The 26,687-nt window shown below is 36.9% G+C and overlaps 1 protein-coding gene across 2 annotated transcripts; it reads right to left on the bottom strand.

The window, feature by feature from the left end:
• On the bottom strand, positions 1 to 26,687 carry GEMIN8 (gem nuclear organelle associated protein 8). 2 transcript variants are annotated; one of them, XM_021007496.2, is made up of 5 exons: positions 26,601 to 26,687; positions 22,440 to 22,489; positions 18,351 to 18,388; positions 17,291 to 17,738; positions 1 to 1,138 (listed from the first exon to the last, which is right to left on the bottom strand). In XM_021007496.2, the coding sequence occupies exons 3-5, from the start codon at positions 18,351 to 18,353 to the stop codon at positions 882 to 884; spliced, it is 708 nt and encodes a 235-aa protein (XP_020863155.1). In that variant the 5' UTR covers positions 18,354 to 18,388; positions 22,440 to 22,489; positions 26,601 to 26,687; the 3' UTR covers positions 1 to 881. The 2 variants fall into 2 exon arrangements, with proteins under 2 accessions (XP_020863155.1, XP_020863156.1); XM_021007497.2 differs by lacking the exon at positions 22,440 to 22,489.

The following is a 26,687-nucleotide window of genomic DNA, read 5'->3' as shown; positions in this document are numbered from 1 at the left end:
TTGCTTTCTATGTAAAGAAGATTTTTATTTTATCAAGACAGTCCAAATCTATGATCAACATCTCCTATCTGTCCATATAGGTTGCAAATACATAGCTCTTGTGAACATTTTGGATGTTCAATATAAAATTTACCCAAATTTACAATGTAAAAATTATGCAAGTAAAGGCTTTATCTCAAGTACATCAGAATAAGTAAGAGCTCTAGAGCCTGAAGCAGCATCACTGACATTATACCTTCATTTGAAGAATAAGACTTCAATGTCCAATGTGAAATTTGCAATGGCAGATCAGAATCTACATTAGTGTAGATTTTATAACAAATATTTCATGATTCAAGAAGAGGAACTATGTGTTCCAACAAGTATTCTTTACTCTTGAAATTTTTTTTTTATCAATTCACGTTATCTAACTGAAACAAAAACTTTTGAGATATAAAAAAATAAAATTAGGTATGCAAATATAATAAAATGTGTTTAATATAGTAACATATTACTCTGAAATATATAATCTTTATATGTTGCACAAGAAAAATGTTTACAACCTACAAAAGTACAACAGTTTAGTTCGGAACATCTTAAATATACGGATATGATGGAATTTTTAAAAATTAAAGAAAAGAGTTATCACTTTATACCATAAAGAGGTACTCAATATATGCTAAATTTCTTCTTGCATTTGGGTGAGTGGACCAAAATAGATCAAAGTTTCAAGAGACAAATTTCTTTTCTTGGAAGTTAGAAAAGATATAAAGTTGGGAGAGATGCACCAAAACAGAAAGGCAGGGAAGAGGATGAGTAACCCTTGCATTCTCTGTTCTTAGAACAATGTGTACCTTGAGGTTCTGCTGGATGTCTGTTTCCAGCAAGGGGTTTCATGTGGCTCATAGCTTCAGAGGAATAACAGGCCAGTACTTAGGCTGTTTTTTATCACAGTTCTTGTCAAAAGTGAGCTGCATGGCTGTCTCCATGGCCTGGATCTTGGCAGCACTTTCCCCATACAATTTCTTCATTTCTACCATTCGCCTTTCTCCTGGCCTCTCCGAGGGCGGTTGCACAGAGCGACCTGTGGTTGGGTGCAGGTCATGGTCTGCTTCAACATAAACATCCTGGTGTTCTGCCTCCAGCTGTTGTTGTCTTTCTAAGTAAACAAACACACAAGGCATGGTGAATGATCTGGCTGACAACTCACTAGTCATGCTTCAGTGCCACTAATGTTCCACATCTTGGTTTTTAAATCGAGATAAATGTGTTTCTAATGCCCATATGGGCAAGCTGAGATGATGTGCTCATTAGATTCTGATGCATGATGTGGCTCGTTATCTACTTATTTATGGAGCTCATTACACACTTATCAAGGTGCTGTGCGATGACGGGAAGAGTGAAAAACTCATGGGAAAACAGCACGGAGTAAAATCAAATTGCTCTGAAGCGAGCCTTGAAAATGCCCGAGAAAAATAAAAACTTACCCAACTTCCCCCCTGATTACTCCAACAAGTAAAGCTTTAGGAGCCTGCTTGATTTTGTATCTTACACCAATGTAATACCTCGGTGAAAAGCTTCCAAGGAAATCTATATTGTTAAATTCCTAGTTTCTGATATAGTTCCATTCTCTGTTCTTTGTTTATTGAAAATATTCATGTTTGGTGATGTTTAAGTTCATAATATAAGAGAAAATGTAAAATAAGTTAACATGAGGGAAAAAACCCTATTTCATTGAACAAAAAAATCATGCATGATATTCCCACCATCTGCCTTCTCTCTTCTTATTCATAATAATAATTATTATCGTTATAATAGCTCTCATTTATATAGCATTTACTATGCTATGTGCTAAGTGCTTTACAAATATTATCTCATTTGATCCTCACAATAACCCCGGGAGCTAGGTGCTAAACTGGCAGAGGTTTAATTGTCGACGGTCCCAAGACTAGTAAATTGTCTGAGGCTGGATTTAAACTTGAGCCTTGGAGATTCTAGGCCCAGAGCTCCATCCACTGCACCACTCACCTATAGCTGCCAGAGCTGCTACTAGCTATCCACGAGCTGCTTAACATGGCTGAAGGAAACCTCAAAATCAACCATACTGACTGGAAACATTAAAAATTCATGTCATCCAACCTTCTCTTGGCCCTCACTATGGCTTAACTAACTGATTTTCTAACTTGCTCCCTACAGAAGTGATTCTAAACCTTCTCTTCTTCCCTCAAACCTCCCATACTTCCCCCTCCTTCTGGTCTCTCTTGACTGAGAAAATTGAGGCTTTTCAATGTGAACTCCCTCTTTTCCTTCTTCATCTCAAAACTCCTTGTTATCATTTTCCACTCAGGCAGTCAGTCATCATTTATTAAGCGCTATGTACCAGACACTGTGCTAAACTCTAGAAATAGAAATACAAGCAAAAAGAAAAGCAGTCTCTGTTCTCAAGGTGCTCCCATTCTAACGAGCAAGGCAATATATAAAAAGATGAAAAGGGGAAGGGGAGAAACAAAGGTACCCAGCATAGGGGCACAGTGGAGGGAGTCCTGAATTCAGCATAGAGAGGAATGAGACATGGCTGACCTGGGAACACTCCTTAAATGGAGGTTCTGGAAGGAGCCATCATCCAATCCGATGGAAAGGGCTTGGGGCAGAGGGTAACTGAACAGTGTCTGAATTCCAGGGCAAGCATCTTTCCCTCAGTCTGTGCCAAAAAGATGGCCCTTCTTCTTGCCAAGGCCAACACTCCTTGGTGCTATCTGTGGCCTTGATCCCATCCCCTCCTGGCTTCTTTAGCAGACTGCATCCTCAATCATCCCTTGACTCTTGAATTTTCAACCTCTTACTATCAAATGGCTCCTTCCCTACTGCCTTCAAACATACCCACATCTCTCAACAAACAAACAAAAAGAACTCAAAACTTTTCTCAGCCAAAATCCTTGACAAAGAAGTTTATATTCACTGCCCCTTCCTCTTCTCTCAACTAACTCCTCCAACCCTTTGCAATCTAGAAACTGCTTTGTCCAAAGTTACCAACGATCCTTTTTGTTTTTTTTAAATAAATTACTGGTGACTTGTTTTTTTTATATTACCAAGATGTTCCCTGGTATCCCTCCCCTCCTCAAGAACTATCTCATACAACAAATAGTATTTTTTGAGGATAAAAAGTCAGCAAAACAAATCAATAAGCTGCAAGTCTGAAAATACGTGCAATGTCCCACACCATGGACCTCCCTCCTTTGTAGAGTGGCAAGGTGGGGATGTGTTCTGATATCTCGTCTTTGAAAACACGCTTGTTCTCTGTAATTCTGCAACATTCACATCTGATTATTTTGTGGCTGTTCTTTTCCATTTACATTGATGTAGTCACTGTGTATATTGTTTTCTTGGCTCTGCTTACCTGATCAGTTCATATACATTTTTTCATGTGTCCCTCTGTAATATTCTATTACGATCACATACCACAATTTGTTTAGACACTCCCCAATCAGTGGGATTTAACTTTGTTTCCAATTCTTTGCTATCACATAAAGTGCTGTTATAAATATCCTAGTGTATATAAGGACTTTCTTCTTATCAATGGCCTCCCAAGCAGTGGAATCTCTGGGTCAAGGGTATGGACATTTTTGTGCTGATTCAGAGCTCTGCAAACAACGCAGTCTTCCCACAAGCCCTCCAACAATGACTGTTCCCATCTTTGGTCATCTTGGTCAATTTGCTGGATGTGAGGGAAACCCTAAGATTATTTTGATTTGCATTTCTCTTATTATTAGTGATCTGGAATATTTTCCAAATAATAATTTGCAATTTTCCTTTGGAGAAGTTTGTTCATATTCTTTGAATATGAACTGCAGAATGACTTCTGATAGCAGCAATTATACACATACAGACATACATATATTCTGATTATTTATATACTTTGGATACCAAATCAGAGAAATCTGATAGAAAGACTTTCACCCCTACCCAACTGCTTCACTTTGTATTCTAAGGGCATTAATTTTGGTTTTGTAGAAGCCTTTGTAGTTGACTCTATCCCTTATTTGGTTAAGGCTATATATCCCAGCCTCAGCGATGAAACACAGATGAGCTGCCTTTCTTCTCATTTTCTAGGGTATATATTAAGCTTTAGGTGTCCATTTAGAACATATTGGGGAATAGCTGTTGGTATAAGCCTATGTTCTGCTATGCTGCCTTCCAGTTTTCCCAGAAGTTTTTGAAATTCCAATTTGTAGTTCTTTTCCTAAGCAATGCTTTCTGATTTATTGAACACTGGGTTATTTTCTGATTCTCCCTTGTCTAGTCTGTTCCACTGATCTACTTCTCTATTTTTAAATCAGTAGAAGATGGTTTTCATGACTGCTGCTTTGTTCTATAATCTGAGGTCTAGAAGAGCTATTCTTTCTTCATCCCTGCCTCTTTTCATTATTTTCCTTGATAGTCTACATTTTTTGTGTCTCTAGATGAATCTTATTATTAATTTGCCCTTTTCTCTCTCATTGATTTCAGTATAACCTCTACGCAGATGACTTACAGGATCTCTATATCCAGTGCTGGTCCCTGCCTTCAACTCTAGAACACATCCCCGATTGCCCACTAGATACAACCTGGTCCCAACCTGTCTTTCTAACCTCACTGGATATGACTTCCCTTCCAGGACTCTAAAGTCTAGCACATTAGTCTCATCTCTGCTCCTCACACATTCATCTCCTGTGTCCCTGTCTTTGCACTGGTCATCCCACAGGCCTGGAACGACAGACTCTATTTCTGCCTCTGCCTCACAGAGAGAGTCCCTCTCTTCCTTTAAGACTCAGATCAAGCACCATCTCCTGTAGGAAACCTTCGTGAGCCTCTCCTCCTCCGTTAGTACATTCTCAAATTACCTTGAATTTAACTTTTAACTTCTTTGTACATATTTCATTTGTTCACTTTATCTTTAAGCTATATATATTTTATATGTACTTGCAGTCTGTGCCATTAGAAGGTAAGCTTGTTGGGAGTAGCGTTTGTTTCATTCTCTGTACTTGAATCTCCAGCACCTAGACTAGTGCCAGGCACATGAGAGGTATCTCTATTACATGGTTTTTGACTAGTCAATTAATTGAAAAAAAATCATACTGGCAATGAGAAAAACAGCAGTGACAATAACTGCAGTTATAAGACACTGATCCATATGGAGGGTTCAAAGTACAACTCAGACCAAGCAAAGAAAGGTTTAAATAAGCTGAAAATTGTCAAAAGTAAAAGAGCAAACTAAACGTGGTTCTGGGAACGAAATCTAAGACCGCTGACTTCTATGCTCTATGTTCTAGTATCTGGAGCCATGCACTAAAAGGTACATTTTAACATTTTGAGATCTCAATTTTCATTGAAACAGGTCTAATACTGGAAATATTCCAGCCCAGGTAATTATATGCTTTCAATTCTAAATTCTTACCATAATTTAAAAGGGATCATTAAAAGCATTTGCTGAGTTCTCACAACATATGTAGCATTATTATAGGGGCTTCAACAAGGATAAAGCCTGATTTTCACTATTATCCAATAAAAAGTTAAATAATTTAATGTGTTTTAGAAATACTTTCCCCTCAATTCGTCTACTATGAAAATCAAGTTTAATAATATCATCTATACTTTTTATTTTACTACTGACAGTAACAAAAATAGCACAACAAGACAGTATAGGATAGATAATAAGTTACTGATTTACATAGATTTTGTAAGGGAATCTATTTGTAAAAATAGGAAAACTACCATTAGAATTCATATATCTTCTTGGTACTGTGCATACAAAGAGAATATTGTTAATGAGATGCACATAAGATGAAGAGGAAATAAAGAAGCAAGCATACAAATAGATACCATTTCATTTTAAAGTAAAAGTAAAGACTGGCAATCATTTCAGAATCTCTTTGAAGGCATGAGACACAAGCCATAGGTCAGTCACATTGTGCTCTGCGAGGGTGTGCATACTTCCTATGCACTCCAGTCTGACTCTGACGTCTCACTGTGATGTGGAGGTGACACCGGGTGGCTTCTTTAAGATTGTGCCAGCAGAGATTAAGCTCTGGCAGGGTCTACAGTGTTAGAAAGGCTTTGAGTATGACCACAGTAATGGCCTAAGTCTGTTTTCCAAGGACTAACCTAGCCAACTATGGAGAGGCTTACCACTGGTAGGTTGCCACGAAACTGAGAAAAATACAAAATGACCCTCAGTCCTATGAAGCCCCTTTCTGTTCCCATGGTGACAATGGCTGAGCAGTGGTAACAGGGGGCAGTGAGTGCTAAGAATCACAGATTTTAGACCATTTTTTATAAACTTCAGTTTGATTATTTCTGGCCTAAGTGCGAAATCTATGTCCAACAACCAATAAATATACATAGTATTACAAAAGCTGAATCAATCAATCTTGACATTCTTGCTATAAATGAAACCAGAAGAAGGAAGTTTACAGCTAAATGAAAGAATCCTCAGAGGTATTCCTTGGAAAGGCAAAGAAAGGTGTTGATAAAGTGAGTTTTACAGTTTGCCCAAAGACAAAAAGAAATATTACTTAATGGACTATCTGGTCATTGTATATATTATAGGATTAATGACAAGTATCTGAAAAAAGACCATTATGAAAATTATCAAAGCTTATGTACCAAAATAAATTATTAAGGAAGAAGAGTTAGAGAAATTCAACAATGAACTTGATAAGAATTTCCAGATTAGATCAACATTCCCTGACACCTGGTATCTTTAATGCAAAGGTGGGAAAATGTGGGGATAGGGAAAAATGTATGACAAACCACATTTTAGGAAAAGGGATGATGAGAAGAAGCCAAAGGCTTATAGATTACACAGATGCTTCCCAGTGACATCAACATTTTCCTAAAGAAGAAAAATTTTTTCAACTCAAAAGCATATGGAAAATATTAAAAAATTTAAATTAAAAAAAAATTTTCAAGAAACAAAAGACACCAAATATGGCAAACGCAAATAACATTACAAAAACTGAAATAGATTATATTTCAACAGATAGCAAAAGACTTTTACTGATGTAGGTGTTATCTCTGAATCAGCTGTTTCTGTATAGTTAGAGCACCATATTGTCAGAGCTAAGATCAAACTCAGTAAAGAATAACAATGAGAAAAAGATGTAGTACATAGTTGAAATAATTCATTCTTGAACTATTTAAACATGTAATTTACAATCAAAAGTCAGGAATGGACAACAGAAATGATAACACCAATTAAAATACTTTTAAAAAGAAATTTAAGCAATGTAAATTAATTGCTAAAGAGAAACCAAATAACCCAGAAAGTGCCCTAGTTAGCAAACATTCGACTTTCTTGCCAAAGAGAAGATGGCTGCCAAAATCAACACTGGATTAGAATATAAATTTGTTTGTGGGAGTATGATGGACAATTATGAGCAGTATTTTCTCATAAAGCAGAGAAAAGTAGTGGAGGATAGAACAAGTTTAAAGAAAGTACTGCAAGAGATCCAATAAGCAAAGTCATCCAAGGGTATTTAAGGACAAAAAAAAATGGAAGGACAACAAACAGAAGAAAAATGGAAACAATTTCCAAAAATTATTATAACAGTTTTCCCTGTCGAAGGCAGAAAAGCTACCACACTTGGATCCTAACGTCTCAGTCCCACATGCTTAGGGGAGGCAGAAAGGCCACTAAAGAGGTACCCCTATAGATAATGAGGTCCTCCAGATGCTTCTTTTGGTGTTGAATGCATGAAGGCCCCAGAACACTTGAGAGCAGAGTCTCCTGGAAGAGGTCACTCAAAGGAGTCTGATTTAACCACCCACACAGAAAAGATCAAGTGAATGATAGATACCTATTGCCCAGATTACAAAGCTTTTCCAACAGTATGCACGTCTATATAGTAAACTGCAGAGATGAACAGTAAGTTAGGCCCAGAGTTGGAAGAGAAGAATGGGCTGGATTGCCTTTGGGAAACTGCAAAGCTGCATTAAGTACACCAAGCTTCCCATGAAAGCAAAGGAATATTTAAAAACACCAACATTCCTTCATTATTGCTAACATGGTGGTAAAAAACATGGCCTACAAGTCTATAAAGAATGAATATCACATTGGGCAACAGAAATGGGTGTGTGTGTGAGAGAGAGTGTGTGTGTGTGTGTGTGTGTGTGTGTGTGTGTGTTTGTTTGTATAAATGCAATGAGGAGCTTCTAATAAAAACAAAAATAAAAGATGCCATTACAGAGCTGCATGACAGGAAGAGAAGATGGGTTGCTCATGTGGTGAGGATGAGGGATAACAAATGAATAATCAAGATATACTGGTACTTTTGGGATACCAGGAAAATACAACAAAGACTTCTAGTACCTTGGGTGGACCCCCAGGATAAAGTTATGGGAAGACACAAGTAAGAGTTCCAAAGGATAAGCAGGCATAGATGGACTGCCATCTCCATCATTAGAGGGAACTCCAAATTGATAGATCACAGATCCACTTGAGAGAGAGAGAGAATACACTCACAGATGCAGAAGGGAACTATCATTTTATACAGCACCTACTATATGTCAGGTACTGTGCTAAGTGTTTTTCCTAGATATTATCTCATTTGGTTCTTGCAACAACCCTGTGAGGTAGATGCTGTTATTATTTTCATTTTGCAGTTGAAGAAACTGAGACAAATAACAGTTAAATGACTTACCCAAAGTCACACATCTAGTATGTGTCTGTGGCTGGATCTGAACTCAGGTCTTCCTGACTTCAGACCCAGTACTTTATCCACTTGCATTACCTAGGTCACACACACACACACACACACACACACACACACACACACACACACACACACACACACACTTTAATTCTTCTCTAATCATCAATGTGGAATTTGGGGTCATGTAACACTTCTAAAAACGTACAAATATTACATAAAGTGTAGGAATTACAAGTGAACCAAAAAATCTGTAAAGCCAAAAAAACAACACAAGTTATTTAGCCACTTTTGTCTCAGAACATCTGTAGTTTATTTTTATGTGAAAAAGTAATGTGCAGAAGAGCCAAAACACTGTCAAGCACAGTAAATGAAATATAACTCATACCTCATTCATGGAAAATAGATATATTAAATGACTTACTATAAAATGTAAAACTCAAATACTGGCCTATTACCTTGGCAGAGAGGAAGTAAACAAGCATCTTCTTTGTTACTTCAAGGCTTTCTGCTAAATATTTGAGCTGCCAACTAAATTAGTTGCCCAGATATCCCAGGTATTTAAAAGACGTGCCCAGAAAACTAAGATACCTGTTTGCCTATGAGGAAGTGGGATTTCTACAGCCCAGACACTAGACGTTTCTAGCTATTTCCCTGATGTCCAGTTAATTTTCATGTCTGGAAATTTTATTGATGGGAATGGCCCAGAGGAGGTGATTTTATTATTGCCTTCCTCTAAGTTACTACATCTGCTTAAAATATTTAAAGAGGAAGATGTCCCCTTGACAGATAATACTCTGTAGGTCTGGAATACCAAGTCTGAAGACCTCTACAGAGATTCTCTTCTCTACTCCATTCTCTGTGGTCTGTAGTGAGTTGAGCTTCATCTTTACCACATGCCTGTCAGATAAGGGAGATCATACTGAGAACTATAAGCATCACTGAAGAGAAGTTTGTTTTTCAGAGGGGAGAGGAGATATGTAGTGATAAATAGATATTAAAGTGGGTGGCCAGGTTATGCCATGGCCACTTCGAGTATATACCATTATCCTTCCTCTTCCAAAAATAATAAAGACAGGAACCATAAGAAAGCTGTGGGCCTTCTGGAGAGGTAGAACTTACATAGCACCAATACGTCTGATGCCATAGTGGATCTCACCAAGAACACTTTTCTTCAAGGACTACTTTTTTTGAACACTCATATGTTCCACACAATCGAGGAACATAAAACTACTGAATTCACTTTGTTACTATCAAGGGCCCCGACATCCTCCCCAACCAACCCAGCTAGTTGCCATCCTTGACTACTTCTTTGTTTTTACTCACCCTACATATCTAATTGGTTGTCTTGTCATTTCAACCTTCATTTAATTAGATACTTAATGAATGCTTGTCAATTGACTTGTCAACGTGGCCCTTCTATACATTCCCCTTCTTTTCACTCATATACCCACCACCTTAGCCCCTGAAATACAATAAGTGCTAAATAAATGGTTATTGCTTGCTTGATAATTCCAATGGGATAAATCCTTGAATCACTATTAACTCCAATACAATATACAAGGGTTGTTTTTGGAGGGGGATAAGAAAGAAACCCATGTTTCTTCCTCTAATACCTAACTTTGGACTTGATTCATATCTTTATTTCACCTTTTCTAGCTTGGCTGCAGGAAATCACAAGGTTAGGTTCCATGTACACATTAATTCTGATATTCAAAGGCAGAATTAAGACTATATTTGGGGCAGCTAGGTGGCGCAGTGGATAGAGCACCGGCCCTGGATTCAGGAGGACACATAACACTTACTACCTGTGTGACCCTGGGCAAATCACTTAACCCCATTGCCTAACCAAAAAAAAAAAAAAAGACTATATTTGAAGATGTACTAAATGTCTTCCTTCACAAGGGTGACTGATTTAATCCCTGCAACAGTAGAAAAAGATTCCAAAATCATGCCAGTCTAGAGTTAGAGAAAGAGATTCACATAAATTGCTTACTTTAAATCCTTCTCCAACTAGGTCTGTTACTAGTTACTTTTAACACCTCACACCAATATTGTTTAACTTACTTGCTTATGAGAGATGGGATGGCCTCAACTCAGTAAGCAAAGCTTACAAAGCAAGGAAATTATTTTTTAAAAGTTAAAGTACATGCAATTGTATAATTTCCTATTTACTAGTTAACTACTTCCTCTGAAAACAAGTATTCTCAATCACTGGCATAGTTTCACTTTATGGAAAACAAGGTTAAAAGTCTTAGCTGACCAGTTGTGAAATAATCTGGCTAAAATGTGCAAACCAATTGTTACTTAAGGAGAGTCTTATAATTTGGCAGTTTCTTGTGTTTGAAATCCTGATTATTTTTAAGATAGGCAACATGATGTAATGGAAGGAGTACTAGATTTGGAGTCTGTATTATTCCAGATAAAATTCCAGACCACAGATCAAATCTCATCTCTGATACTAGTTGTAGTGATTCTGGGCAAGTCCAAAACCTCTCTGAGCCTCAGTTTCCTCATCTGTTAAAATGGGAATAATAATACCTTTACTACTTTCCTCATAGGCTTAGTATGATTAAATGAGATAATTTATGTAAAGTACTTTGTGAACTTTAAGGGCTACTTTCTGCAAACAGGATCTTAATCTGGCAAAAGGTTTTAAGATCTTTTTTTTCCCCCCAGACCTATTTTACCCTTTTGGAATCCAGATTTATATAACAATATAATTTATTTATATAATTTACATAACAATATAACACTGATTTATTGCATGTCATAGTCTGGACAATATGTATTTTTCATCCACTTTGTTCTCCCAAGTGGATTGTGCCCAGATAACAAAGTACAGTTACACATTAACTTAATTAACCACTATATCTTGGCCAGACACTAAAGATGAATAATGTGATGGGAGAGGAATGCAAAAATGAATAAGAATAAGTTGAATCATATTTGGAAAACTAGGCTGTGCTTTCCACAAATTCAAGAAGCTTCTTGCCACCAAGAACAAACCACCGCTAACATTCTCCTTTTTAAGACTGGCTATAGCAAACCATAACATCTTTAGGTCCTCTATGCATATTTACTTTAGGAATCTGGAACATTTACTGATAGAGATGTATTAGCCAGCTACCTTTCTACTGGTGACTGATCTGATTCCTAAAGCAGCAGGTTACCAATATATTACACTTAAAATAACTACCTATACTCTCTATCTGTATAGTATAATACATTTGTACGTTATCATATTTATGGGTTCATTCACCGCCCCTGAAATCTGGGACTGCAGAAAAAAGCATGAAAGATTAGCTTGCTGAATAACTGGGCAAGATTTACTATGCTCGTGGGCCCTGTTAGTAGTTCCTCTTAAAATTCATTTTAACCCTTAAACTTGTAGTACAGGATTCTAAGCAAGACTCAGAAGATGAATTCCTCTGCCATATTTCCCAATAGCCTGATTGAAAACTAAATAAGAAAACAAGAATCTAAAACAATAGGCACACTCCCACTCAAACAGAAAATGATATGATGGGGAATCTGTTATTGTAGGTATGCAACATTTTTCAAACCAACTATATAAAATTCATTATGTAGGTTTTTGTGGTGATTAATAATTTGGGTTTTTCTAAGCAGCAGAAAGAGAAGCTTGAACTTTCTTTACCTTTCACCTCAAAATTTTATTCATCCTTTAAGGTTAGGGTAAGCTTAAGTCCTGATTGCTCCATGAAGCCTTTAGTCCACAGTGATTCTTTTCCTTCTTTCGACAAAACCATTCACTGTCAACATTCTATACCATTTGTTTTATAATTAATCATAGGCTAGCTCTTGTACTGATACTTAAATTTCTGTGTGTGTTCCATGCTTCTTCAACTAGACTGCAAACAGCTTGGAGGTAGAGTCAATAAATACTTGATTGATTGAGGCTTCATTCAAGGATGGTAGTCTGCCTGCATCAGAAAGCTGTACAACTGAACTGCCAATGGTACTGCTTTTTTCTGAGAGGGGCAAAACTCTATAATCTGGATCTTTGCCTAACAGTATCTTTCTTGGAGAATCTGCTGTAATTTGCCAGGTCTGTCTTTTAAGAATAAGAAGTTAATATACATTTCTTTTCTTACTCATATAAATTTTCTACACAGCTGAACTTTGGTGAAACTTCACAGCTAACTAGTACTCCATGAGTAAGAGTTACTGTTTAAATCTGACTAAGACACAGAATCAAAAGCAGACTACGTTTCCAATGGTAGCATAATATGGCCCATTTTTAATCTCCTACTTTAAAAATCACCACTATATTTAGAACAATATGCTAACAAGTTAAATTAGAATGTATTTAGATTCCTAAACAAGATCATCAAGTCCAATTTGAAAGAATTTTATTTGAAGTGAAGATGAACTAAGAATTGAGGACAGTGGAAAGATCACTGGATTTGAAGTTAGGACCTAGGCTTAAATCTCATACCTGCCATTTACCATTTATGTGATCTGAAGCAAGTCACTGAACTTCTCTCGATCTTAGTTTCCTCATTTGTAAAATAAGTGGTTGGATGAGATTTTGATTTGAAGGTTACCTCCTAGCTGTAAATCTATGCTCCCATAAACCACGTAAAACATGTATTTGTGGAATTCACATTAAAAAACTGCAAACTTCTCTGACTAGTCTCAATTTTCTCTTGTTCTCAACTTTTTGTAAATTTACTCTTTTGGTACCCAAACTTTTCAAAATTTTCTAAGTAAATCTTATTACGTAAGTAGAATACAAACTTATTCATCAAATACTTAAGAGGTTTTTCAAACCTATAACCTAAACCATGACCCCTAACAGAAAATTCTTATATTAACCAAACTTTCATACTACTCAACTTCATCTGACCCAGAACACTTCAAGATGGGGGTATATAATTAAATCTCAATGAAAAAGTCTACCTAATAAGAAAATTAATAAACATTAGAATTTACTAAGATCTGAAAGCCAAAAATGAAATAAAATTGGAAAACTGTGATAAAGTAATGTTTTGATGTTTTTAAGACTACAGAAACAAGAAACTATTATTTGAGGGGGGAGAGGTTAGGAGGAACTTGCCATAATATGATGTCAAGGGAGCACGGAAAACAATAGAATCTCAGTCACCCCCTAAGTCAGCCTTTCTTTTCATGCAACTAAAACCACATAGGTGAACACACAGATTTTAGTCTCATGCTGCTAAAATGCAATAGCTTTTTGTATTACATAAAAGCAAATCTCTAATTTAGAAAATGTTCAATTTTCTAAAATAAAAAATTGTACATGAATATTGCCAGAATTTGTTCTCTGAAGTGCTTTTATTCTCACTAAGGCAAAACAGTAAAGGTATTTGGGGACCATTCTCTTTGGTTTTCAAACAAAAAATTCTCAATTCCTGTTCTGTACAGAAGGGGACACTGTATATAATGCTCCTGCTGCAGATAGTCTTCATTGCAGTAACATCTGGATGGGTTTTCACTTGATACCTTTTTTGCTCTGCTGAAGGCATCTAAAGGCAGGATGAAGAACACTGCATTTTCACCCTATTGACAAAAGTTTCTAAGTCAAGGTCTTGAAGTAACCCAGACTGGCAGTTCTTCATGAAAGCCAATTCTAGTATCGCAGAAACACAATCTATTGCATTTGTTAATGATTACTAAGTTAATACAGTGGAAAAGCATAAATTAGAAAAGGTAAATTAAAAGAACCATATGCTTTCTAAAAACAATTGTTTCTTCCTTTCTCCTTGATAACTTATACTTAATTTTTGTAAAATAAGATATTTATTACTTGACAAAGCACTTTAGAGCTTTGAATAAAACATGTAAACTAAAATCAAAACACTTAATATTGTTTAGGACAATATTTAATTTAAAACTATTCACACAAAACAATGAAACTGTTTTTTCTTGATATTATTTCTAACTTTCACACTAAGAACAAACTAGTTTTCCCTAAAGTACTGGTCAGGGGAGACATAAGCCCTAGGCTATCTTAAACTTGGAACAACCCATTGTTACAAATTCCTCCAGTTAGAATTCCCATCCTCCTAATCTTCAAAAATCTGTATAGCTGCTTAATTAACTGAAAAATAACCAAAAATTCCTTCTTACACTGAACTAATGAATGTGTGTTTTAAAAAAGAATCAAAATTCCATAAATGAGCTAGTATTTTAGTACTATTCCTAGGGTAAGATGTAGTTTGGAATTTCCTTTAGGAAGTTTCTCTCCAGAAACTAGTATTTGTATCCCTACACCCCCTCCCCCAAATTGTTTAATATTACTTAAGGATGCAGTTTTAAAGCAGACTACATATGATACTGAAACAATGTTTTCGAATGAATGAGAAAGTCATTTGAGTAATGAAAAAAACAAACATAAAAAACCAGAAAACTTGTAAGACAAACACAAAGATAAAAGATTAGAAGGAAAACCTTAATGCTACTTTCACAGACTAAAAGTTGACATGTAATACAAATATTACCAAGAAGCAGGAAGTGGAGATTCTATCTCTCAATCAAGAAAACTGATGGGGGGGGAGGAATTACTTCTTAATATTTTTATCACTTAATTCTTTTTCCCTTTTCAACGGAAAATTTCCATTTTCCCACATCTATGTGGATGTCTTTTTAGAAAACCACAAGTATTTCCACAGTCTTGATCTCATTAAGTAAAATACTGCAAAGGCTTGGGCTCAAGCTGAATGACATTTGAGGTGTCCATGATTCTGTGTACAGTAAAAAGACTTCAAATGCCAAACACAATTCATTTCAATTGAACAAACAGGTATATGGCACAATGATAAATGCTAGATATGAACAAAAAACAGTCCCTACCCTAAGGAGCTTACATTAAAAAATAATGACAAATTCCAGTTTTCTTTTTCCTTTGCGAGGCAATGGGGTTAAGTGATTTGCCCAGGGTCACGACAAATTCCAGTTTTAATAAAATTGTAATTGCTTTTCAATGATTAAGTCAATGCTAGAAAGGTCTTATACCCACCAAAATGTTTATGGTGGTGCTTTTTAAAGTAGTAAAGAACTAGAAACAAAGAAGATACTCTGGGGAATAGATAAACAAGCTGTAGCATGTGAAGGCAATGAAATATTACTACGTTTTAACAAATACTGAATGTAGAGAGGCATGGAAAGATTTATATTAACTGATGCAAAGGTGAAGTAAACAGAATGAGGAAAAACAATATGTAAGATTGCAAGAATATTTCAAATAAACACTTATTAAGCACTTACTAAGTGCTGAGTGCTGGGGATACAAAGACACAGGTGAAACAGTCCTTATAAGAAGCATATATTCTAATGGAGGAAATGACATGTATTATAATAATGTACATATTATTATAATACAATATTATAATAGGTACATATGACATATACAAAGCAGATACAAGTTAATGGAAATTGAAAAAAATGACAATAAAAGAAACAAAACCTGAATTCTATGAAATTATAATGACTAAGCTTAGAATATACCTCCCTGCCTTCTCTGCAGGGATGGATGACCTTGGGTATGAAATACTGCACATGGGGCAGTGAGGTGGTGCAGAGGATAGAGCACCGCCCTGAAGTCAGGAGGACCTGAGTTCAAATCTGGCCTCAGACCAAACACTTGACACTTACTAGCTGTGTGACCCTGGGCAAGTCACTTAACCCCAACTGCCTTAAAAAAAAAAAACAGAAATACTGCACATAATGTTGGACTTGGCTGACATGTTGATTAGTTTTGCTGAATTGTTTTTTCCTCTTCTTTGTTCTAAAAGCTGGTTCAATGGAATGGAGTAAGGGGAAGGACCTATTGGGAAACAGCCATAATATAAAAACAAAAGATAAATTTTAAATAAGAAAATGTGATTTGTAAAATTCAAATCGTTTAATGGAGACCAACCACCATTATGAAATGGGCTATGATTTATTGGATCATTCAAAGACATTCAGTGTACACTATTATTAGAAATAAAAATGGCTTCTTGAACATTTCAGTGTGTTAGAGGAATTTCTCCAGGTCTCTTGGGATGTCTGAGTGACAGAACAACAAAACAGTTGAAAATTGTTGCATCTGGGACAGTAAATGTTTCAATACTTGCCTGTGGGCCACGCCTGTGTGTCTGAGTTCTGGTATGTCCTTTAGTGATTCTGCTAAATAATATCCCCAATATTTCCACTCTGTACCCATTCTACATTTACTCTGAATTAATAAGAACTTAGCATATGGAGACTGCAAAAAGGACAAGGGCTTTCGGACTGAAGAATTCATATAATCATGAGAAAACCACAGATTTAGAGTTAGAACTTTAAAGTTCATCTAGACCAACTCTCTCATTTCACAAGTGAAGAAACAAACCCAGAAAGATGAAGCGATCTGCTCTAGGACACACGAGTAATTTGTGGCAGAACCAGGATTGGAATCTAGGTCCTTTTAACTCCAAACCCAGCAATCTTTCTATTGTACCACACATTTTATTTTGCAGGCTACCTCCAATTATGAAACTCGAGGAAGTCTATGTTAAAATGGGATTGGGGTGGATGAGGAAGGACAACAGTGATATCATTAATGAGAAAGAAAATTACATAGAAGAAAAGGACAAAAGGCAACAACCAAGACTTACTTAGCTCTTCTCTGTGTCTCTCTGTTTCAGCAAAATACTGGCGGAGCTCCTCAGTGATCTCCATGTTACTCAAGTCACATTCTATTTCCCCATCTGAATCTGACTCTTCTTCTGTGGAGGAAACTTGATCTTCTTTTGTGGTCACCTGATAACTGTGAGTATTACCAGGGGGCTGCTGTGACCATCTAGGATACTGAGATCTGCTAGGCCAACCATGGGAAGATAAACACTCTTCCTTGGCTGACTGGTCATCTCCACCCCAGTCCGCATAACGACTCCTCGGAATGAGGGCAGGCAAATACCATGGGGAATTGTAGAATGATAACATAGCCTTCCTGTAGGCATTCCGATGTCTCCGCATCCACTGCATGGCTTGGTTATAATGCTGCCAGTATCTTGCATATGCTCGCTGAGAATACCATGGCTCAGAGTCTCCCTGTGATGAATCCTAAAACACATGGGTACAGAATATAGAAACACCTTTAAACAACCAAATGACAAGTATTACGTCTAAGTGATAAATATTAAGTACCTATTGTTGTGCTAGGTGTTATATGTATAAATATGAAAGTATAAGACATGATCAATATCCATAAAATGCTTAATAACTGAAGGGGATGGAGGAAGCACACATACATAAAATGAGATTACATAATGCCAGAAAACAGGAAAGTAGGTTAATAATTTTTAGGAAAGATATGGGGAAAAGTGCAAAGACCCAGACTGTCTGAGTCATTTACACCTAGAGAGTAGGAGGGGTCTGACTCCAAATTTGGGGCACTCAGCCAGTAGAAACAAGGAAATTGCTGAGGGGCAGTAGTTTCTCAGTAACTTCCAATCTCAGCCCCTCTCACCGTCCAAACACTTGGGGCAGCAACTGCTTCCTTGATTATCAAGAAGAACAAAATTTTAGGCATTATTATTATTTTAATACTATTCCTTTGTTCTAGTTCTTAATTCTTTTCCAGTGGGACAAGAACAAATAAACACACAACACTTAAAATACTAATACTTATTACTTCTTATCCTTTCTACTAAGTTAAAAATAAATAATCCTTACCATCACTGATGTGTGCCAGTTCCAACAGCCACCAGAAACTGGAATACAAAATATCCACACTATAAATGTTGAGATTATTACAGGCATGTGACATTTACAATTATTTGTTAAGTCTGGAGTTGTAGAAGAAGCATTCTAGAGGCTATTTTCTCCTAGTTCCAATGCTCATAATTCAAGTAAAATGATATCATATGGATAGTAGCACTCTGATTATGGCCAGGGTTCAAATAGCCAAGGTTCTTTCCCATTGTCACAGTTAAGTGAGTTGAACATTACAACATGTTTCTGTATTCAATTAGCTTTTCTATAAGCATTGAAGTCTTATTAAAATCAACCAAGCATAAACATATGCTGGTCACTATATTTGCAAAGTAATACACCACTAAAATAAGATGTAAAAAAAATTTAAACACCTAATTACCTTATATTGGTTGTCATCACAAGCTTGAATGCAACATATCTTTCTAAACCAATGTCAACCCTTCTTTAATTTAGACCTAGAGCTCAACTTCAACATCAGGAATCTGAGAAGCCACTGTAAGTGTAAGCACTACCACAGCCTTTCTTCTGCTACAAGTTTTAGTGCCTCTATTGAGAATCGTTCCCTGGCCATAGAGTAGGGGTTCTTAACTTGGGGTAGTTGTTTTAAAAGATCTTCTGATCACTATATTTTAAAATTGTGGCTTCCTTTATAGTCTTATATATTTTATTTTATGTATTTAAAAACATTCTGAGGTGTCCACAGACTTCAGCAGGCTGCCAATGGGGTCCATGACACACAAAAGATTAAGAATCCCTGAAAAAGAGTCCTTTATCTTCACTACTCTCACTTCATAGTGTCTCCCTACTGGCTTAAAGAACCTGTGCTTCTTTTCCAAATAGATTGACAGAATAGAGGTTAAGTCAGTAGTTTCCAAACTTTATGGAATAACACTTCCACTTGTGCACAAAATAATTCTTATCTCCCGACTTGCAAAAAATAATCTAAGAAAATAATTTTCTTAGTGTCTTTAATTCAGAAAATTAAAACTTATGACTATTAAATGAATAACAAAAATAAACTACGCAGATGTCTTTATTAATAATATCACTTATTTATTATCTAGATTGCACAGTGATGACTGATGAGCCTGGAGTCAGGAAAACCTTAGCTCAAATTCTGCCTCGGACACTATTTGTATCACCCTGGGCAAGACACCTAACCTTTGTCTACCTCAGTTTCCTCATCTGTAGGATGATAGCACCTACTTCCCAGGGTTATCGTGAGGATAAAATAAAATATTTGTAAAGTGCAATAAAAAGCTTAAAGTGCTATATAAATGCTAGTTATTGTTACTATTAGCTACAAATCATCACTTTCATGTTTATAATATAAAATAACCACCATAATAATATTGTGATGAGTGAGCTTGTTTTTAGGTACAAAGTTTTTCAAAAGTTTTATGATACTGCTATGCTACTTGTAATTCTTTTTCAACCACTAATCAAGACTGATTTCATTTACAACAGCTACAGTGAAAAATCAACAAGATGCTTTAAATAGTAATAAACATTGAACCTTTTTGTTTGATAAACCTGAGAATTATTTATTCACTTGTAGTTAAAACATAGTAAGATTGAGGTTCAAATGTTCGTTTCAGTGCACTGTCACAAGACAAGCCTATTAACTGTTCTTGATCACATGGAATACGCCCCAATGTATCAGATCTATTAGAAGCAACTATATGGCTCAGTGGATAGAGCATTGGGGTGCAGACAGAAAGACCTGAGTTCAAATGTGGCCTCAGATACTCACTACCTATGTGACACTGGGTAAGATATTTAGCCTCTATTTGCCTCAGTTTCTTTACTGTAAAATGGGGATAAAAACAGCATCTACCTTGCATGATGACCATGAGGATCAAATGAGACATTTGTAAAGCACTTAGGATAGGTTTCTGGTACATAGTAGGTACTATATAAATGCTTATTCCCTCCCCTTTCATGGCAATGTGTTCCTTATTTACTCATACTTAGGAATATCTCAGGTCTTTCAAATAAAGTAACAATTGCTTCTGCAAAGTACACAAGTGACTTTTTTTTTTAAAGCAAACCATTTACTTCTTTATTATTTGCTGGGCAAGTATTTTTTAAATTGGGAAAAATCTATCAAATTATTTGGTAAATTTATTATCTTTAGCTTTGAAAAACAGATGCAGTTACTATTTGGGTGAAATCTGAATTTGATTTATATAGAATACGACATTTTTTTCAAGAATATACAAAAATATAGAAGTTTTTTAAAAATTTTTTTATAAAATGATTTTGTTTCCTCCTTATCATTATCACTAAGGAAATTGGCACTTTGTTCTCTTAGCTCAAACATTCTTCAAAGTACTTCAGCACGACAAAGCCAGTGTGTTTTGCAATACAGAAGTGCCTTATTCTCCACTCCTATATATGTGCCTGTATATCTCTATCTATGTATCACTTAGACGAGGTCACACTGCCAGTTGGTAACAGACTAACTCTTCTGAGCGGAAATCTAGTATCCCTTCCCATTTAGCTAATATGATGGATGAAGGATCACAAGATAGAAGAGGCTTATTATCCAGGTGAATCAGAAAATATCTGGGCTTTTATTTCATTTACTTGATGTCTCCTAGGAAATTCTGAGATTTTCCACTCATAGGAAATCTTAGGGAAAGATGAGTGAGACAATATTAAAGGGTATAACTTAGGTTTTATATTTTATTTTGGGGTTTTTTTTTTGGCTAGGCAATGGGGTTAAGTGACTTGCCTAGAGTCACACGGCTAGTAAGTGTTATGTGTCTGAGGCCGCATTTGAACTCAGGTCCTCCCGAATCCAGGGCCTGTCCTCTATCCACTGCGTCACCTAGCTGCCCCGGTTTTATATTTTATAATCAGCAATATGTCCACTTCATTTTTTACAAGTTTTTTTTTAAGCGCTTAAAAACTCATATATAGCAATCAAAAAGAGAATTCATGATTATGAAAGGCAACAACTGAGTTTTGTACTTTTCTGGCCTTATCAGAGTCAATTTCCCAAAGATGGTGAGAGGGCCTGGCCTAATAGCTAATTCTGTTAACTTTAAGTTGGTTAAATACATGTGTTCCCTCTGACTCACTTAACATTCTTTTCACTTAGGTCCTCAGGCAAATGTGGAGTTCTTTACTAGCATAAGAATCCAAGAAGAAAGGAACTACTGGGATTCCTGAAATTATTCAAAACAATTTTAGATATTAAAGTCACAATTCCAGACACTATACCCTCTAATGAAAGGAAGCTTACAAGGGAGAAGATGTAAATCTGAAGTTCTAGGTTATTTAATTGTATGACGTTTCTTTGAAATATTTTTTTCCCAGGTCTGTCAGCTGCTTTTTAATAGCTTAGTCAATTGAACAGCAACTTTTCACCTTATGGGACAGTGGAGCTAAATGAAAAGAGATTGGTAATGTCAGGAAGGGCTGCAGTCAACAGAAATGCAAATCATGAAGCCACCACAAGTCAGTACAATGGCATAATAGTCACCACACAGCTGAAACCAAGCTAGTACAGAGACTGAATTCATTGTCTCCCCCACACCACCAAGGGGAGGAAGAAAAAAACAGGGTTGAGGTCATTCACTAAACACTGCTGTGGTCTACAGGCAAATAAAAGAGTCTCCAAGTCCTAAAAGCTACATTTTCCCATGAAGATTTTCTTTTTTTAAAGCTTATTTTTTAGTTAATCTGTTATCACTTTTAAGTGTTATATTTTTACATGTATAAAAATATACACACAATAAAGAAAAAAGTCTAGAGCTCCCCTCCATAAAATTTGCCAATTTCAAGTCTAGCTAACCAGAAACTCTATGAATAAGTAATGCTCTCTTTCTTGCAAAGCAGTAACATTATATGTATATATACTCACACACAAATTTCTACTGTATATTTACATTCATGTAAACATAGGATATGGGCTGGCAGATACTTAGTATAAACATAAAAAGCATCTTCTTCCTCTCACATGCTAATGCAGACTTTGCAGCTGTTTTTAATTTTTCTTTTCTCACCAGAAATTTGAACATTATACATACGAAAATATACCTTTTGACTGATTTCTGCACAGCAACAACTGGCTATTCTATAAACTGATTCTGAAATTAAAAAGAAAACAAACTTTAGTAGTTAATATATCAGAGTAGACCCTCCTTATTGGCTTACCATATATTTGGCTATCTGATTAATATAAGTCATTTTGGGGCCTACAATTAAATATTTACTGCTCTGAAATGATTCTTGTAAAAGGTAGAGGCCCAGGTGAGACTGTAGCAAATGCAGGCTGAAACGATGCTTCCAGGCTAGGTGCCTGGAAAATGTCAAAGTTGAGTACCAGTTAGGCAAGTAACACTTGGATAAGGAAAAAAAACAATACCCAAACTTTCCTTTTTTATATCATATCTATAGTATTATGGAATTAATGAGGTACAAGAGTCAGGAAGATCCAAGTTCAAATTTGTCACTCGCATTTGGAAAATGAGCTCTTCAAGCTATTAAGCAAGGCTGGGGCTGTTTTTCCTTTTCTTTAAATTTCCAGCCTTTAGGACAGTGCCTAGAACAGGGTAAATGCTTAATAAATGATTTTTTGACTGACTGCCTCTCTTAATTCAGTCTAAGATGTGGCTTCCATATTATTTCCATATTCCTTCGATGGCTGCCGCATTACACTGCTGACTTATACTAAGCTTCAGGGGTTTTGTGCAGCTGTTTTTAGAGATATTCTAGGGACCTAGTTTTCTAGGGAACCAGTTTTTAGTTCTTCCAAGGTGAAAGAATCTAAGGAAGGGTGTTGTTTACTACCCTCCTGGCCTGTGGTCTGGTCTGTGAGCAATCCCAAGCGCTCTTTTCTGCTCCTGAAGGATTTTACTCAGTTTTACTGAGGGTCCCTGCTCCACTGTGACTGCAAGCTCTGGTATGCTAGTGTCCCAGGATTGTGACCTGGATCCAAGTTGGGCAAAGCAACAGAGTCTGGTCCCAGTGCTAACAAAGAGACCCCCTGCAATATCCTTCTGACCAGCTGTTCAACCCCTTTACTGTCCGTGGGTGGAGAGGTCCAGAAGTAGATGCGGCCACTGCTGATTCAGTGGCTCCCAAGGGGTGCTCTTGGTTTGCTGGGGCTGGGTCTGTACTGGGCTCCACGCTCACCCCAGTGTGACAGACCTTTCCTGCTGATCTTCTCAGTTGTCTCTGGCTAGAAAATTATTTCATCCTGTCCTTTTGTGGGTTCTGTTGCTTCAGGAGCTGTTTTATGGCATTATTTAAAGGTGTTAGGAGGGGTTTCGGGGACAGCTCTGGTGAGTTGCTGCCTTGAGTCACTGCTTTTTCTCCACCATCTTGGCTTTACCTCAATATATATATTTTTAAAATTTTCAATTTAATTTTATTTTCAGTTCCAAATTCTCTTCTCCTTTTCCTCTCCCTCCCCCACCCATTGGGAATGATAGAGTGCTGGGCTTGATGTCAGGAAGACTCATTTTCCTGAGTTCAAATCTGACCTCAGACCCTAGGCAAGTCACTTAACCCTATTTGCCTCAGTTTCCTCATTTGTAAAATGAGCTGGAGAAGGAAATAGCAAACCACTCTAGTATCTTTGTCAACAAAACCCCAAATGGGATCATGAAGAGTTGGTCACAACTGAAATGAATAAACAATTATTAGTAATTTAGAGCATTTTTTAATAAGGCTATTGATAGCTTAGATAGCCTATTCAAACTCTTTGACCATTCATCAACTGATAAACAGTCTTACTCCTATAAATTTTACTTAGTTCCCTATATATTTTAGAAATGAGACCTTTAAAAGAGACACTTACTGCAAAGATTTTTTCCCCAAGTCTCTTGCTTTTCTCCTAATTTTAAATGCTTTTGTTTGTGCAAAAACTTTTTTTTAATTTTAGGTAACTGAAATTATCCATTTTACCTCCTATGAACCTCTCTATATTATTTAGTTATGAACTCTTCCCCTATCTATAGGCATAACAGGTAATTTCTTCCACGCTCCACTGATTATGGTATCACCCTTTATATCTAAATTGTGTATCCATTTGAGCTTATCTTGTTAGGTAGAGAGTATGAGGTGTTGGTCTCTGTCTAGCAGCTTTAGAATGATTAAAAAATGAAAAGTCTATCAAATGCAAAAAGGGAAATAAGTATGTTGTATAATCTGTACATCAATAACATGCATGTAAGTAATCAGACTTATTTTTCTGCCTAGTTCTTGTAATCAATATCATTACTTAAAACTCATAATTACAATTCATCAGTAAACAGAAGAAATACGGGGTGTCAAGTGAAGAAAGGAAAATTCAAACGAAATTAATAAAAAAAATGTTTGCAACCTCATGGCCATTCCTATCTCACTGTCACCCCCACTTAATTTCTATCTCCGCATTTCTGGCAGATACCACCTAAATTATTTCAACAGCTTCCTAATAGCTTTACCTGCTTCAAAAGTCTCTTCCTCTGCCTGCTTCCATCCTCCACATAGCTACCAAAGTGATTTTCCTAAAGTACTGGTCTGTTTCCCCTGATCAATAAATTTCGGTGGCTTCCTAACTCCTTTAGGATCAAACACAAATTCCCAGGTTTGGCATTTAAAGTCATTTAAAACCTGTTTCAAACCTGCCTTTCTAGACTTAATACATATTTCTTCCCTGTATGCACTCTATGGTCTACTGTAGCCAAAAAAGCCTTCTTGTTGAACCCAAACATGACATTCCATTTCTCATTTCTCTTCTTTGCACAGATTGGCTTCCGTGCTTGGAATGCACTTCCTCCTCACCTCTGCCTCTGAGAATCCCTAGCTTCCTTCAAAGTCCAGCACAAGGGAATTTTTCTAATCCCTTCAGCTGCTAATGCCTTTCTCCACCCACTGCCCCATTACTTTGCATTTACTGATACACTCATAAGTGTACGTGTTGTCCTTCTCCAACATAACACAAATTTTTTGAGGATATTGTTTCATTTTCTTCTTTGTTAATGCCCAAGCCCTAGCACAGTCTCTGGTACGTGGGTGCTTAATAAATGCTTGCAGAGTGAACGATATAGTGTACTATTTTATCTTCATCACAATCCTGTGATATAATTATTTCCACGTTGTAGATGAGGAAACTGAGGTTTCGGAGAAATTAAGCGACTCACTGATAACAAGGAGTACTTACCAGAGGCATGGAAGTGATTAACTAACAGAACTAGAAAACATATCACTTCCATGTCTCTGAAACAAAATGCAAAATATTTTGCAACAGCTTTTTCACCTAGGCTAAATCCATTCCACAGCTGGGGTGCTTAATAGACACTCTCTTGAATTTGATCTCAATCACTTATGACGATCTTTCAATATAAGCACAACAAAGCAACCTTTTCTAACTTTGGAAGAAACTTGTTTTGGGGGGCAGCTAGATGGCGCAGTGGATAGAGCACTGGCCCTGGCCTCAAGAAAACCTGAGGTCAAATCCGACCTCAGACACTTAACACTTACTAGCTGTGTGACCGTGGGCATGTCACTTAATCCTGTTTGCCTCAGTTTCCCCATCTGTAAAATGAACTGGAGAAGAAAATGGCAAACCACTTCAGTATCTCTGCTAAGAAAACCCCAAATGGAGTCACAAAGAGTCGGACACGACTCAACAACAATAAAAAAATTTATAATATAATAAAATCCACATAAATGCCACCATTATTGTTTCATCAGCACCTAGCACAGCGCTTTACTCCAATGTGTGCTTAACAAATGCTTTCTTTGTTCATTTATGAAAACTTGAAGCCAAGCCTTGTGATTTAAGACATAAGAAAAGCTGAGTTTGAATCCTGGCCCCGTCCCTTTGCTGCTTGCGGTGACCTTAGCCAAGTCACTTCTCTCTGGGCCTCAGTTTCCCTATCTGCACTAAGTTGGGGGAAACGATCCCGAGGGGTCCTTATAGTTTTCTATCAGGGATCCTGATGTCAACCACTTCACTCCGGGCTCCTTCTCCTTCCTGCAGCCCCAGGGCCCTTCTTTTCCTCGGTCGCCCTCCCCCCCCCCCGTTTTCCTCCCGAACCCCGAAAAGAAGCCACGAGGAGACCCCGGGAGTGAGCCCGCAGGTCCCCGGTGACTCGGTCGCAGCCTAAGGATGCTGAGGTAGTATTTAGGGGCGCGGCAGTTTTTGGCGGCGGAGGTCAGAGGGAGGATTAGTAAAAGGCAGAGGGAGGCAGATAGAGCATTCATTACCCGAAGGGATCGGATTCCCACTTTAGGTCCACAAAAGCCGCTAGTCTCCAGGAAGGTTTGGTTGCCAAGCGTGACCGGAAGTCCCGC

The sequence above is a fragment of the Phascolarctos cinereus genome, unplaced genomic scaffold (assembly GCF_003287225.1).
Source record: "Phascolarctos cinereus isolate Bilbo 61053 unplaced genomic scaffold, phaCin_HiC Scaffold_726;HRSCAF=1367, whole genome shotgun sequence".
Taxonomy (NCBI): domain Eukaryota; kingdom Metazoa; phylum Chordata; class Mammalia; order Diprotodontia; family Phascolarctidae; genus Phascolarctos; species Phascolarctos cinereus.
This window is presented reverse-complemented; position numbering and strand designations above follow the sequence as displayed.

What these genes read in the sequence shown, in the direction of transcription:
- GEMIN8 (XM_021007496.2), bottom strand. An exon ending in GAGACACAGAGAAGAGCTAA is followed by an intron (nt 1,139 to 17,290) that starts GTAAGTCTTGGT and finishes TTGTTTACTTAG; the next exon opens with AAAGACAACAACAGCTGGAG.